At 32.9% G+C, this 15,045-nt stretch overlaps 1 protein-coding gene across 8 annotated transcripts in view; it reads right to left on the reverse strand.

Moving 5' to 3' along the window:
- PPFIA2 (PTPRF interacting protein alpha 2) overlaps positions 1-15,045 on the reverse strand; it is a 476,859-nt gene that overhangs the window by 313,102 nt on the left and 148,712 nt on the right. For 3 of the 8 annotated variants that reach the window (XM_036867012.1, XM_036867013.1, XM_036867011.1), the window contains exon 1: positions 13,389-13,775. The exons of the other annotated variants lie outside the window; for them this stretch is intronic. In XM_036867012.1, the coding sequence (XP_036722907.1) occupies positions 13,389-13,469 (81 nt within the window). In that variant the 5' untranslated portion in view covers positions 13,470-13,775. Of the gene's footprint in view, positions 1-13,388; positions 13,776-15,045 lie in introns of those variants that run through there. 8 annotated transcript variants of the gene reach the window in all.

Genomic DNA, 15,045 nt, shown 5'->3' on the forward strand with positions numbered 1-15,045 from the left:
GGAGGAGTGAGGAATATAGAGACGTAATGGATACTTTCTTTTCTTAAAGAAAGGCTAAAATCTGTTTGAGCACTGCATTCTGTCTGTAGTGTACCTCATTACAGTAAAGGGAAAAGTGTTGGGACAGACGTTGGGCAAGCCAGGCAGAAGGCAAGTAGATGATGGCACGTTTATGATTAAGTGAGGTCCAGGTTGGACCAACCAGACTTCTCTCTCTTGAATTTAAATCTCGAATGGAGGGAATGTAGGTAGAGTTAACCTATCTGGTGGTAGCACTGTGAAGAGTACACCCTTCAGTTCATTCTCGTACTGAGATCCAAAGCTGTTCTGATTCCTCCAGGTCTTTACTCACATGTCCTCTTCTCCACAACGCCTCCACTGCCCAAAGTTTAAACTGTGCATTTCAATGCTCCCTATCCACTGTCTATGCTCTATATTTCTCCTTAGCATTTATCACCATCTAACATACTATACATTGTCCTATTTATTTTACTATCTGTTTCATCCAATTAGAATATAAGCTTCATGTTTCACTTTCTCATTGCTATACATTATCCTATTTATTATCTGTTTTGTCCCACCAGAATAAAAGCCTCATTTTTCACTTACTCACTAATTATCCAATGCATAGAATAGAACCAGGCACTCAGTTTACTGTATGAGTCAATAAAAGTGTTTCCCATATCATTCAAATACATTTTTCTTTTGACTAACATACCATAATCAGTTTCTGTTGCTTGTAAAAGAGCCTTGACTGAACTGTTTTTAAATGTATAAAATGCTTTCAAGTACATTTTCTCACATTAACCCTGAGAAATGTATTATTCTCATTACTTAAAAGTGAAGAAATTGAATCTTAGTGAAGTTTAATAATTTTTGCATATGCACGTTTTAAGTTGCAGATATGAGACTCAAATCTATCTCACCTGCACCTTGCCTTTTGTACTCTGCCTCCTCTTGAAAATCCCCAATATAAAGGTTTCATTGAGCTATCACTGACAACTACCCACTTTCATGTTTCATCACCCCAATAGTCATAAACTCATTTTCTATATCCAACTGAAACTTCTATTTTTATTCAGACTCATGTATTCCTGCAGTTTTCTCACCACATATGCTGAACAATTACAGTGTATCAAATCAAAAGAACATTTCTTTTGAGTGGAAGAGATTATGTCTTTCTTCCATATTCCTTTCCCTGGGCTACGTAATGTCCACAATTTTTTCCATCTTTTCTTCAAAGATCTATTTTTCATTTAATAAATTATATAGACAGCATTCCATATTAAAGATTTATCTTAAAATGTGGTACCCTAACAGGCTATATTAAATGAAATTATATTAATGTAATGTGAAAAGTAAGGGCAATTTTCTAGATAATCTAGCCTGTGGCATGCTATATATATATGATTGTATGTTGAGCTTTCCCCACAAAGGCACAAACTCCGCTAACTTTTGTTTAGCTTATAATAAGTTATGACTGTATTCTTATCATTACTTACAATGTTTTATTTACTCATATTTCCCTAAATACATGTTATATATTGCCATTTAATCTTTAATGTTACATATAGGCAAAATATTTAAATAACTTTGATAATTACCTAATAGTATAAACTATATTAACTTTATTTCAGTTATAATATTTCATGAGGTTAAAAAATCTTTAAATTTATATTATTAAAGAACATCTATTCATTCTACATATATTTTTGGAGAGCTTACTGTGTGCCAGGCATGATGGAATGTTCTGGGAATCACTGTTAAATAAAATACACTTTCTTGGAACTTATGTCTATAACATCATATTATAGAAGAATTGAGTAAAGCGTAATTTTTCAGTGAGCTTTTTTCCCCTCTTTTAAAAAAAGTGAAATATAATTTCAATCAAAAATATTACTTCCTATGTTTATTAAGACTGAAGACTGACCCATGTTCAGACAGTTCAACCTTAATCTCGTTAGCATTTTGATTCTTTGTTTACTTAATTTTTTTTGCCACATTTACCAATATTTATTCCCATTCCAATTTCCATTTAGGGCGATTAACACAGAAACTCACTTTTTAAGACTGATCCAAAACTATGCTTCCAATCTTGGCTCCACTCTCATTGCCACTTGATGTCTATTATCCCAGACACAGCCATCTTTCTATCTCTTGATCCATTTTCACCTTTTATGCTTTATTTCTTAGAAAACGAAGCATTCTTCTTTCCAAGGCCAATGTTGCAGCTCTTCCTTTAGCCTCACCCTTCTCGATTTCCCTAGCTTTCTCTACCCTCTATCAATACATATGTTCGGGGTCAAAGAAAATATATAGTTTATTTCTTGTTATGCAAAATGGTTTTTTGCTTTAAAAAAGAGTAAATGTTGAATATTTAAGATTTAGTAAAACAAATCAGTCATTGCTCTTTTCAGAATACCATGCTAGTTCAGGAATGATTCTATTCATGAAAGCCTCTTAGAAGAAGTATTTCCTCTTCATGATCACCATCATCATAAGGTTGTATTTTTTTAAATTTTATTTTATTATTTTTCTTTATACAGCAAGTTCTTATTAGTTATCTATTTTATACATATTAGTGTATATATGTCAATCCCAATCTCTCAGTTCATCCCACCACCACCCCCACCAACACCCCCACTTTCCCCCCCTTGGTGTCCATACGTTTGTTCTCTACATCTGTGTCTCAATTTCTGCCCTGCAAACCGGTTCATCTGTACCATTTTTCTAGATTCCACATATATGTGTTAATATACGATATTTGTTTTTCTCTTTCTGACTTACTTCACTCTGTATGACAGTCTCTAGGTCCATCCATGTCTCTACAAATAACCCAATTTAATTCCTTTTTATGGCTGAGTAATATTCCATTGTATATATGTACAACATCCTCTTTATCCATTCATCTGTCGATGGGCATTTAGGTTGCTTCCATGTCCTGGCTATTGTAAATAGTGCTGCAATGAACATTGGGGTGCCTGTGTCTTTTTGAATTATGGTTTTCTCTGGGTATATGCTCAGTAGTGGGATTGCTGGTAATTCTATTTTTAGTTTTTTAAGGAACCTCCTTACTGTTGTCCAATTTACATTCCCACCAACAGTGCAAGAGGGTTCCCTTTTCTCCACACCCTCTCCAGCATTTGTTGTTTGTAGATTTTCTGATGATGCCCATTTTAACTGGTGTGAGGTGATACCTCATTGTAGTTTTGATTTGCATTTCTCTAATAATTAGTGATGTTGAGCAGCTTTTCATGTGCTTCTTGGCCATCTGTACATCTTCATTGGAGAAATGTCTATTTAGGTCTTCTGCTCATTTTTTGATTGGGTTGTTCGTTTTTTTAATACTGAGCTGCATGAGCTGTTTATATATTTTGGAGACTAATTCTTTGTCCTTTGATTCATTTGCAAAGAATTTCTCCCATTCTGAGGGTTGTCTTTTCATCTTGTTTATAGTTTCATTTGCTGTGCAAAAGCTTTGAAGTTTCATTAGGTCCCATTTGTTTATTTTTGTTTTTATTTCCATTTCTCTAGGAGGTGGGTCAAAAAAGATCTTGCTGTGATTTATGTCAATGAGTGTTCTTGCTATGTTTTTCTCTAAGAGTTTTATAGTGTCCGGTCTTACATTTAGGTCTTTAATTCATTTTGAGTTTATTTTTGTGAATGGTGTTAGGGAGTGTTCTAATTTCATTCTTTTACATGTAGCTGTCTAGTTTTCCCAGCACCACTTATTGAAGAGACTGTCTTTTCTCCATTGTATATCCTTGCCTCCTTTCTCACAGATTAGTTGACCATAGGTGCATGGGTTCATCTCTGGGCTTTCTATCCTGTTTCATTGATCTATATTTCTGTTTTTGTGCCAGTGCCATATTGTCTTGATTACTGTAGCTTTGTAGTATAATCTGAAGTCAGGGACATAAGGTTGTATTGAATGAGTGTCTCTACATGTACATGACACAACACAGACACAGAGAAAGCATAAGTAAAGACACAGAGGCCTGGTGTCTATACTATGTTTTGGAACTGCAAGAAGATACAGGACACTGAATATCTGGGGAAAGCCCTGCAGTGGCAGAGGTCTGTCTAGGATGGTCCCATAGATCATGGCCCCTTGGCCAGTCATAGAACATGGCTGGTATACAATGGCTGAAAGAATTTTTTTCACTTATATTTCTGTGATATAGTTATTTTGAAATTCTTTACTATTTTTTAAAAGTAATGTTCTTACTTGAAGTCTTTCTCAAAGACATACTTGAAATTAACTGATTCTTTTAGGACATCACTGTATTTTGCATGATTCTCTATTCTAATATTTATTTTTACTTATTATGTATTGTAACAATTGCTCCTTGAAAATGTAGACCACATCTAAAGCAATTTCTCTGAGTGTTTCTTGAATGAAAGAAATGTGTATGCAAATATTTGAACTGCCTTATATTATTGTTAAAATATTTGATTTTTTATGCATTAAATATTTTAACATCTAAACAAAATGATATTACAACACATGATATACTTTAACAATGATAAACTATAGCTTTTCAAATATAGTGAGTTTATAATATTTTATAAAAATAGCTTATTTGTTTTAGGAGTTCAAAGAATGCTTTTTTTAGCATCTTGTAGGCCTATTGTAATTTCAAAGATGGATTATTTTAGAAAGAGAAGATTAATGATGTGCTTAATGGGAAAAACAATACAAAATAAAAGGAAACAGTATGCTATGTAACAGTGTATCATTACATTGTAGTTCACAACTGTCGCTTTTGCATTGATTTCATTTGATAGAAAACGACAAATAAGTATGTCTTTTTTTGTGTATCTTCTGTATTTTTTCACCAACATAATTAAAATTGAGAATATTTAAGCTGTAAGAACTAGATTATGTTCATTTCTTCCTAATGACATTGCTCAGTTGTCCATGTAACTTTGCCAACTTCTGCTTTGTGATATAACTTAGAGAATAATTTTGTGATGTTCTTTAAAAATGTTATACACTCCTTAGCATTGTTAACATACTCAGCAATTCTTTGACAGTTCTGCTGCCAATAATAGCATCAAATCTGGTTGGCTCTAAATAAATTTAGTAGTTACTCTAAATCTTTACATATTGTGTGGAGCACCCAGCATACAAAGTGAGCCACTCTCTTTTAATTTGTAGATATTTTGAATTATATCCTAAGTTAGCCAGTTTCACAAACTGGTCATTTTAAATTTGCATCTGTATCTGTGTAAAACTTGAAATGATAATAAAAGTCATAATGAAGATATAAGGTAAACGTCAAAATGACTTTACCAAATACAATTGAAAAATACGAAAAATGTATTTATAAAAGGAATCCAAGTATACTTTCAAAGGGATACTTAAATCAATTCTCTGAAAGCTTATATTCTATAAGCACAAAAATATTTAATATAAAATTAAGATCTTGAAAAGTTAATTAAATATATTTTAATAAGATCCCTTAGCGTATATATGAAGCACTTAAAGTATTTAAAGTGGTGAATATGTTTTCTTAGCATTAATTTTTTCCTAAATTTAAAATAAGCAAAAGGAAAAAAGATCATTTGTGGAATAAATTATGCTATTATTTAGAAAGTACATTAATCATTAAAACAACACTAGCTAATCTTGATTGAATGCCATCTTTATTGGAAGTAAATACTTTATATATTATTCTATAAATAATCCATTTAGCATCATGATAAGCTCATGACATGCTCTACTGTTTTCCAATAGACAGTCAAGGAAAGTGAAAAGAAAGAATTTCACGTGCTTATAGCCAGACTCTAGTGAATGGTGGAAACTAGTTTTGAACCATGTATTTAATTTCAAAAGGCATGCTCCAAACTATTGTGCAATTTTATTTTTTGAGAATAATTCTTATTATTTGTAAAATATTTTGAAAATATAAAAGAAAGAACCAACAGTGGAAAAGTTAACTGTGAACCAGAATTAAAAATAGATTTGGAATTAGAATTATTTAATTGGAATTACATAAATTATAATAGTAATATCTATATGAACCTTTAAAGTCAAAGTATTTTCAGAGAACCAAATAATGTGCTATTATGACTGTTGGATAATATTCCAAGAGGCGACTAAGACTTTTGAGCACAGAAAACTGGTATTTTGCTCACCATCATTAAAGTCTGGCATAAGGGGATATTCAACAAGGTGTGTCAAATGATTTCAGAAATTAATATAAGAGGATTAATTTTAGCTAGCCTTCAATTTACACATGAATTCATTCATTCAAAAAACAGATTCTGTCTATACGACAAGCATTAGGTTAGGTGTCAATAAACAAATATGAGTAGTTAAGTAAAATAAATTTTATGCTTTTCAGGAGTTCACAGACTAGTGGTGAACAGAGATAAGTAAAAAATTAAATATGGTATAATAAATAATACAATAGACATACATCAAGTTAGTTTGTGAAGGTGTTAAGGACAGGAGGATTTAACTTGAATTAAAGTTTGGGGACAATATTTAAGGAGGGGGTTAAAAGGAAATGCTAGCTTCCAAAACGCATTTACAAAATAAAGCAAAGACACACACAAAGAGGCAGGAGCACCTAAATTGAATTAGGTTCAGAGGTGATATTCAAGGAGAGGTGATTAGGAAAAAGCTTCCAAACTGTGTTTGCAAAATAAACCAAGCACACACACTCCAAGTGATAATAATTCTGGGTAAGTCAGCGGGTCCAAGGATTTCACGCCCAGCCCCACCCCCACCCCCATTCTCCTCATTCTTTGCCAAGGTCATTTCATCCACTTCCATAGTTTTCCCTACTCTGTAAGCAGATGCCTCCCACACTTACATCTACTATTCAGGCAGACCTGCCTCCTCAGAGCCAAACCGGTTATTTCCAACTGTCTACTCAATCTGTCCAAAACCAAACTCAATATATTGTTTTGCAAAGCTGCTCCTCCTCCATATTTCTCTCTCCCTCACTAGAGGTAATCTTGCCTTTTTCTCTCTTGTCTCCTATATTCAGTAAGTTAATGGATTCCTTTGAATCTCTTAATGACTTTTCCTTTGTCCTTTATGCTCATACCCTTGCCTCCTCTAGTATGTTTTGCAGACCCCACTTTTGGTCGCTGCTGTTGTGATTGCTGCTCACTGAGCTCTTACTAACCACCAGGCACTGTGCTCCGTGCATTAAAAGCTTTATCTTAAGAGCCTCCTAATTAATTTCGCTACTTCCAATTTCCTTCCCCTGCAGACAATACTTGAAATATAAAGCTATGTTAGCTAGGTATAAGTGAAATATATTTGTGGACGCTATGCTGGGTATCTTACAACCATTTATGTATTCCTATGGAGAGGTCATTCTAGATCAGAATACATACTCCTTTTCAATTTGTAATTCAATTCAACACCTACTTACTAAATCAAGGCTGTGTGTTGGACACTGCTTGGTGCTAGTGATTTAACAATGAAAAAAAAGTACACAGTGCCTGTCCTCTCAGAATATATTGCCTAGCCAAATTCTATTAAGCACAAACCTCTGCAGATGGAAGACATATGATTTCCTATGGGGAGCTCGGGAGCTACGCATTGTTTTCTACGGTTGGTCTCACTGATATACAGAGCATTCTTATATTAACAAAGGTGCGTGTTTAGGGAAGATTTTCCCCCTCAATTTCCCTTTTTGCCTTTCAGCACAATTTGATTGGCAATTTGATTACTATAAAAACATATTTCCAACTAGAAGAAAACTGTGTTAATAAGGATTAAATGAGGAGATGTAACTGAATAAGAACCTCAAGTTTAAAAACCCAGTGAGGCTGTAGTACAATGTTTTGAAGAAGTAGAGTTAAATTTCTATAAGTTTCTGAATTAATAGATCAACAGGATTAGAAATTATATAGCTTGGAATACTTTTGCTGATGTATGTAATCATCAGCAATTTCGGCAGAAGACTATACGGAAAAGACTGTGGAATTTTGGGTTCCATAACCCCAGATTCAGACAGAAACTACGTTACGTATACCCTGCATTATTAACAACTACTTAAGTGCCTTTTTTGAGCAACAGTTTTTTTCATCTGTAAAGCAGGGAAATCATGACAATTCATCTAGATTTTTTTGGAAAGCTACTGAATAGTTTTCTCTGTCCTATCAACCAGCCAAGGCACAATCCAGTATTCTAACTAAACAGTAAATTGAAGCTTGTCATTCTTCGCTGAAAATCCTTGAATCCTAAATTCAAGTTCCTGAGGATCTGGACTTGACATTCAAACCTATTTTTATATTCTGGAGTTTGCACATTGACTTTTAGCCATTTCCTTCTCCAGCTTATGTTCCAGTTATACTAAACTCTGCCTTTTCCAGACACCAATATGTACCTTTAAACATGTCAGTCAGCTTGCTTGAAATACCTCTTGTGTTAGCTCCACCAGTCATAATCATAATCATGATTACAGTTGGGCATACAGTTGGGCAACAGAGAAAAACCTCAGTTCTCTCACTAAGCTGGGGAAGTCTGCTTATATTACTCTGTAACCTTGGAGCCAAAGGGTCTGTCTTTCTTATCTCTATTAGGCTACTTTGCTTTCATTCTTCTTCTTTTTTTAAATACATAACATGTTCCAAGCATTCTGATAGATATTTCCAGTGTGTTTAAAAAATATCAACAGTAAGAAGTTATAATATGCTCCAAATAATAGAAAAATAATGGTGTATTCCCAGGGAGAAAAAAATGATAGAATATAAAAAAATCTGTTTTTTTTTTCCCTGAAAAGCCAAAATTACCTCAACCTCATATGATCACAAAGATATGGTGCCCCATCCTAATTATTAAGAATTTGAGTGAAATTCTTCATGCAATTGAGATTTCCAACTTGCCCATTAGTCTTCTATATATTTCAAGTAATAGTATCTGCTAAGTGAAAAATAATATATTAATCAATTTTAAAGTTCTCTTGATAAAATATGAAATGCCCCAATTAATAAGGAATGGTAAAGAGGTACAAAGAAAAAAATCTAAAAAAGGTTTTGTCTAGCTGTAACAGAAATCTACTTTAAAAACAATAAAATTAAAGCTTTCCTGAGATCACTAATGTAACTGTTACCTATTTTGAAGAACCCAACACTGGTACACAAAGGCTTAGTATTAAACACATTTACCTTTATATATCTTTAGATATTTCTCTACTAATATATGTCTCACCAACTGCTTATATAGTTAACACAAAAAGAATTTGTTGTTTATTGTGTTGAATTTTCATATTTTAATCATCTACCTTCCAAATATATGCCTCTGCTTATTATACAGAGATACTGGCAGTATCCATTTGCTAGGGACACAGATTAATAAAATGTTCTCGGGGATTAAAACAAAGCATAATAAGAGAGGGATAACTTGGGAGACTGGGACTGACATATACACACTATATATAAAATAGAGAACTAATAAGAACTTGCTGTATAGCACAGGGAACTCTACTCCATACTCTATAATCGCCTATAAGGGAAAAGAATAAAAATAAAAAAAAAAAAGAGTGGATATATGTATATGTATAACTGATTCACTTTGCTGTACACCTGAAACTAACACAACATTGTAAATCAACTATACTCCAATAAAAAAAAAAGCATAATAAGTGCTTCAGTAGTGGTATAAACAGGCAAATGATCAAAGGAAATATACTTAATACATCATGCATGAATCAGGTGAATGAGTGAAGGCTTCACCGGGTAGGTGGCAGTTGAGATGAGTCTTTAAGCAAAAACAATTTTCCAATGGGCAGGTTCAGTGAAGAGGCAAAGAACAGAAGCATACAGACAAATTTCTGGGAAAGCAGGTAAATAAAGCAGTATGTTGCATGAGCTCCAGACCAGGAAGAGCTTTTTTATGACAAGCTAAAGAAGTGAATTTTATCCTTTAAGGACAGGGGATACATAAAGTATTTTTAACATGGAAATGGCAGATTAACGTGTTTCCATATTTTGTGACCAAGTGTCTTTCTCTTGTTTTCAGTGGGTACCAGGGGACAACAGAGTCAAAGACTTTTACACACATTCTTGGCAGTTAATGTTATTAATACTAGGATGAAATGGCAAAGAAATGTATTCTAAGCAGAAATAATTGCTCTGTGGATTCAATAGATCAAAACTGCTCCCATCAGAAATATATTCCTTTGATTTGAGGAAGTGGTTTACAAATCACTTTTGCTTTCTTTTTGATAGTAGTATACTATTTGTTGTTGTAGTTCATGAAAGCTTGTATAGAGCTCCAATGAATAAAATAGGTAAATGTAGAATCAGGAAACATTAAGAACCTCAAAAGAATGTATTCCTCTTCCCTACTGTCTCTAGCAACTACTGACAAACTCCCATGAAATATTAGGACTGCGCAGACTTTGAAAACGTCTAGGTGAAGATACTTAATCTCTAGGAAATGAGGGGGTAGCGTGTTGTTCATCAATACCTCTGGGAGAATTAACACATTAAGTCATGATTAGCTAATCTAGAAGTTTAGTAAAGCATATTAAATGGTTTTACTTGCAAAAATACAGCTAAATGTGAAATGATGTTGGGACATCATTTTTCTTTTTAACATCTTTATTGGAGTATAATTGCTTTACAATGGTGTGTTAGTTTCTGCTTTATAACAAAGTGAATCAGTTATACATATACATATATCTCCATATCTCTTCCCTCTTGCGTCTCCCTCCCTCCCACCCTCCCTATCCCACCCCTCGAGGTGGTCACAAAGCACCGAGCTGTGGGACATCATTTTTATGGACATAAAATTAAAAAGAATTTTTACTGCATTCATATATATATATAATATAATATAATTTTGTTTGAAGGTAGGTTTCCCATTTGTACATATTTGAGCCCCATAAATTGACAGTTCTAATACATACAAATATTATAATTAATTTTAATTTTTGTCAATCAAAAATCATTCTAGGCAACTATACTCTAAAATTTGATTTTGGGTGATAAGTTATTCACAAAATATATAGTGCAAATTGGGTGTTGGCATCACCCAGGGTCTAAGAACCTCTGAATAGAAACATGCAGACAATTATCTTCACGGAATATTGAAGTGAGGTCTCATTTATAAGGAAATTAATTTAAATCAAGTGTTAGTCTATACAAAATAGTATTTGCATGTGTGTGTAGAAGTATGAATGTATTTGGCTAAATTAAAATACCATGAAAAAGAAAGGACTGTAATTAGAATATCCTTCAGCTTCTTATTTGTTGTCTTTTTACCTTTGAACCCTTCAGGTCAAATAAATTCTATATCTTACTTTTAAAATTTAATATTGTACAATTTCAGCAAAAATGACAAGCTAGTTTAAACATTTGATGAGAAGATGGAACTGAAACTCAGTATCATTCATGCTAAGCTATCCTAAATGTTTTTGCATATGTTAACTCTTGTGCAAGAATAATTTTAAGAAAGTAAGCATTAAAATCTCAATTCCTTGATGCAGAATCATTTCAGAAATGCATTTATGCCATTCTATAATGAGAACCACTTTTGAAAATTTAACTAATCATTTCCACAAGATACATTTTTTGACAAATGGTTTGTTACTTTTACAGCATCTCATTTCTCATGACAGTATTTCAACCAAAGAAAGTATACCGCATTAAATAGGTTAATATATATATATAAGAAAAATAATTGTTTAATTCAGTCCTTTGAAAATAAAAGCAAAGAGTCAACTTTTATAAACCTTTATATTCATGCTTTAAAAACCATCCTTCTTTCTTCCTTCTCTTCCACCAAAAGCAAAAACAAACAATAGCAACAAAAAGTTAAACACACACTGCCTGTTATCATGAATGTCAGGATCAAATACCATTTTGTGATTTTAAAAATGTAGGAGAATAGAGTTCATATTTGCCAACATTTCTATTTTATCTGAAATCCTAGTGTTTTTACATGAATTGTTATAACATCAACAAAAAAATAAGTGGTTAAAAATCATTCTAGTGTGTTTTCAAAGAAAATCACCTGCCAGGAAATGTGTCAGCAAGATCTACTGAAAGAATTGTAAAAAGCCTGTGTCATGACTGAGCTATGGAATTCACTGACCCTTAAACTTTAAGAGACTGAAGCAGAATACCCAATGTCAAAAGCTGCCCCTAAGAGGCAGCTATGGGATATATTGTAAGGAGTGTTTATATCTCAGTATATGGAGAAGAAAAAAGTAATAATTCTGTAGAACAGCCCCGGGGCAATTGCATTTTGAGTCACTGCCACAATAAGCTGATCGCCACTGGGAAGTAAATACATTCTGTAACAGCACAGACTTGCACTATCAGTAGACATCAGTGTAAGGCAGGAGAGGCGACAGAATTAAAAACAGCAGTATAAGAAGGGGGAGAGAGAGAGAGTAATTATATCTACTGCTATAGTTTGCAAAGGCAAGAGACTTTAATCAGATGTGCATTTATTCAGAGCCCCCTTTCAAAATAATTCATGCTGCCTCTACTATATTAATTCTCTAGGTCTTTACATTTATTTTTTCAGTGCATTATAACTATATAGCTAAAATAATTAAATGTTAGGCTGTTTATATTCCCATAGTGTAAAATATACAGAGAAGAGTTTCATTTTTCCTTTTAATCTAATGATGATATGACTGAATTGCAAAGTAAACCTTAGTACTGAAAAATGCAATTTGAGGATAAAAATGAAGTAGAATATGATTTACTTTAGACAACCATTTTCTAGACTGATGACTGATTTATTCACAGGCAGTTGAAATACATTTAGTAGGTAACAGCTTTGTAACTCACATTTACATTTATATTGTAAATCATTTTGACTTTTTGATAACACAGAAAATCTTCCATCTTAATGAGTTTCTACTTTATCTCAAATTGAAAAGCATACTAAACCTCGTACTTAAGCTACTGTATTATTGATTGATTGTGTATTGCACACATAACAAAATTAAATAACAGGAGTTATGTTAAGCTATGTATATGAAATACAAAACATTTTTCTAAGCCCAGAGAACATAGTTTGCAAAGTTCCCTAAAATGTCTTTTAATTCTACCCTCTCTGTGATATATCAGGGAAGTAACTCTGTAATTTTCACCATATTATATCCATAAATAACAATTTCAGGAGAATAAACTCTCAAAAGATGATACTGTAGCAGATTTAAGAATCCTTGTGCAAATTAAGGGTTCACTATTATTTTGCTTGAATTCACAAAGAATCCTAATGCCATCTCATCTCCATATAAAAAAAAAAACAGATTAAACTGACATGCACATTATCTATATCTTACATCCTCTTTAATACTTTCACACTTTGCAGTTTTCCTTCCCTTATTTTTCTCTTTATTAGAAGTTTGACTATATATTAACTTCCTAAGTAGTGAAGCCATTTAAAGCACACTTACTTGAAAAGTGTAAAACCGGGTCCCATTAGGAGGATGCACTTTAGGGGAGCCAGAAACGGTGTTCATATCCGAGAAAATCATTTCTGATCAGAGAGACAATATAATCCACAAGGAGCTAGAGATGCAGAGCAGAGAGCTTAGCGTACAGATAAATCCGTGCATGCATTGAGGGAGGCTAGAGGGTAAAATGAAATCTGCCCCATCCTTCTTAGATACACAGTGATAGCATTTTGAATCTTTCTCCTACGTTTGAAATCTAAGCTGAAAGGTCATCGGCTACTGACCTTTTGTGCAGCTAGATCTTTAGAACATACAATGTTTAAAAAAAAAATTAAAACACCGAAGGAAAAGAAGCAAGAACCAACAATAAATGGAGCTTGTGCAGAATCTGGCAGTGCTGTGGACCTGCCCATCTGTTCTCAGTGATAATCACCTCCCTCCACCACAGTCTAGCAGAGTGATTATGCTAAATATCCTGGTTAACCAATAACATACAGTTTCATTTCAGGGAAGCATGCACTGTGTAATTCAGAGGACCTCTTCTGACTAACCTGAAGCATGCTTCCTATACTGTTTAAAGCTGTATCTAGTAACAAATTATTATTTCATCACGATTATTTCTGTATGTTTCTAAATCTCTTTGTTAATCCCAGTCTGTTCAACGAGATTTTAAATTTTAAAGCCTGTTTTTTTTTTAATAAAGTAAATAGTTCTTTTTAAATGTATAGATCAAATCATATTTTAGCTGGCTAGGACATTCAGGGGCAAGGCATATAATTCAGTAAGGCTATATAATACTAGGCACATTATCAAATAAAATGCTTCAATTATTTTTACTTTTCTAAACTCTTAAAGAACATCATGAATATGAATGTAATCATTGTTTTCTTATTTCCCCCATGTTAACTCAAAAAATTGTTTCACAATTAATGCTTTAAAAAGTACCATACATTTGTTTTAAATAATTACAACTTTATCTCATGTATATAGAAAGCAATTAATAAAACATATTTTAGATACATGAAAAATTTTGACCCAAGATCAAAAAATATTGATTACAAATATTTAGGCTGTGTTGCAATGCATGTTCATTTTTCTATGTCTTTTCACACAGATTATTCAGTCTGTATAAAAGACCATATTCAGATGACTTTACACTTTTCAGAGGTAAAAATAAATGTTCCATTTACACATCGTTCAAAGGCGGAGACTTCAGGAGGACAGAGACTAGCATGAACCAAAAGTGGTGTCTTTGTGAACGCATCTAAGATGACATAGTTATTTACAATCAAGAACCAGGAACCACCTCCTTTGAACCTGAAGACTATAAAAGTAATATGATGGTGATGAGCTCTTAAAACTTAAATTATTATTCATTTTTACTTTTGATTGTCTAGTCATGATTCAAATTTATAATATCAATGGGGAAGAAGGAGAAAAAATTCTCATTTCCTTAGATGGGATTCCTATATTCTGGTAAATTATGTAAGTAGGTAATTGTTTACTTAGCAAGCTGCTAAATAAATCAGAAGATAACTTGTTAAATAAGTGTTTAATTGGGGGATAATTTTAGATTTATAGAAAAGTTGCAAAGATAGTATGAAGAGTTCCCATATATCCCTCACCCAATTTATCTAATTGTTAACATCTTACATTT

This window comes from Balaenoptera musculus, chromosome 10 (assembly GCF_009873245.2).
Source record: "Balaenoptera musculus isolate JJ_BM4_2016_0621 chromosome 10, mBalMus1.pri.v3, whole genome shotgun sequence".
Taxonomy (NCBI): Eukaryota; Metazoa; Chordata; class Mammalia; order Artiodactyla; family Balaenopteridae; genus Balaenoptera; species Balaenoptera musculus.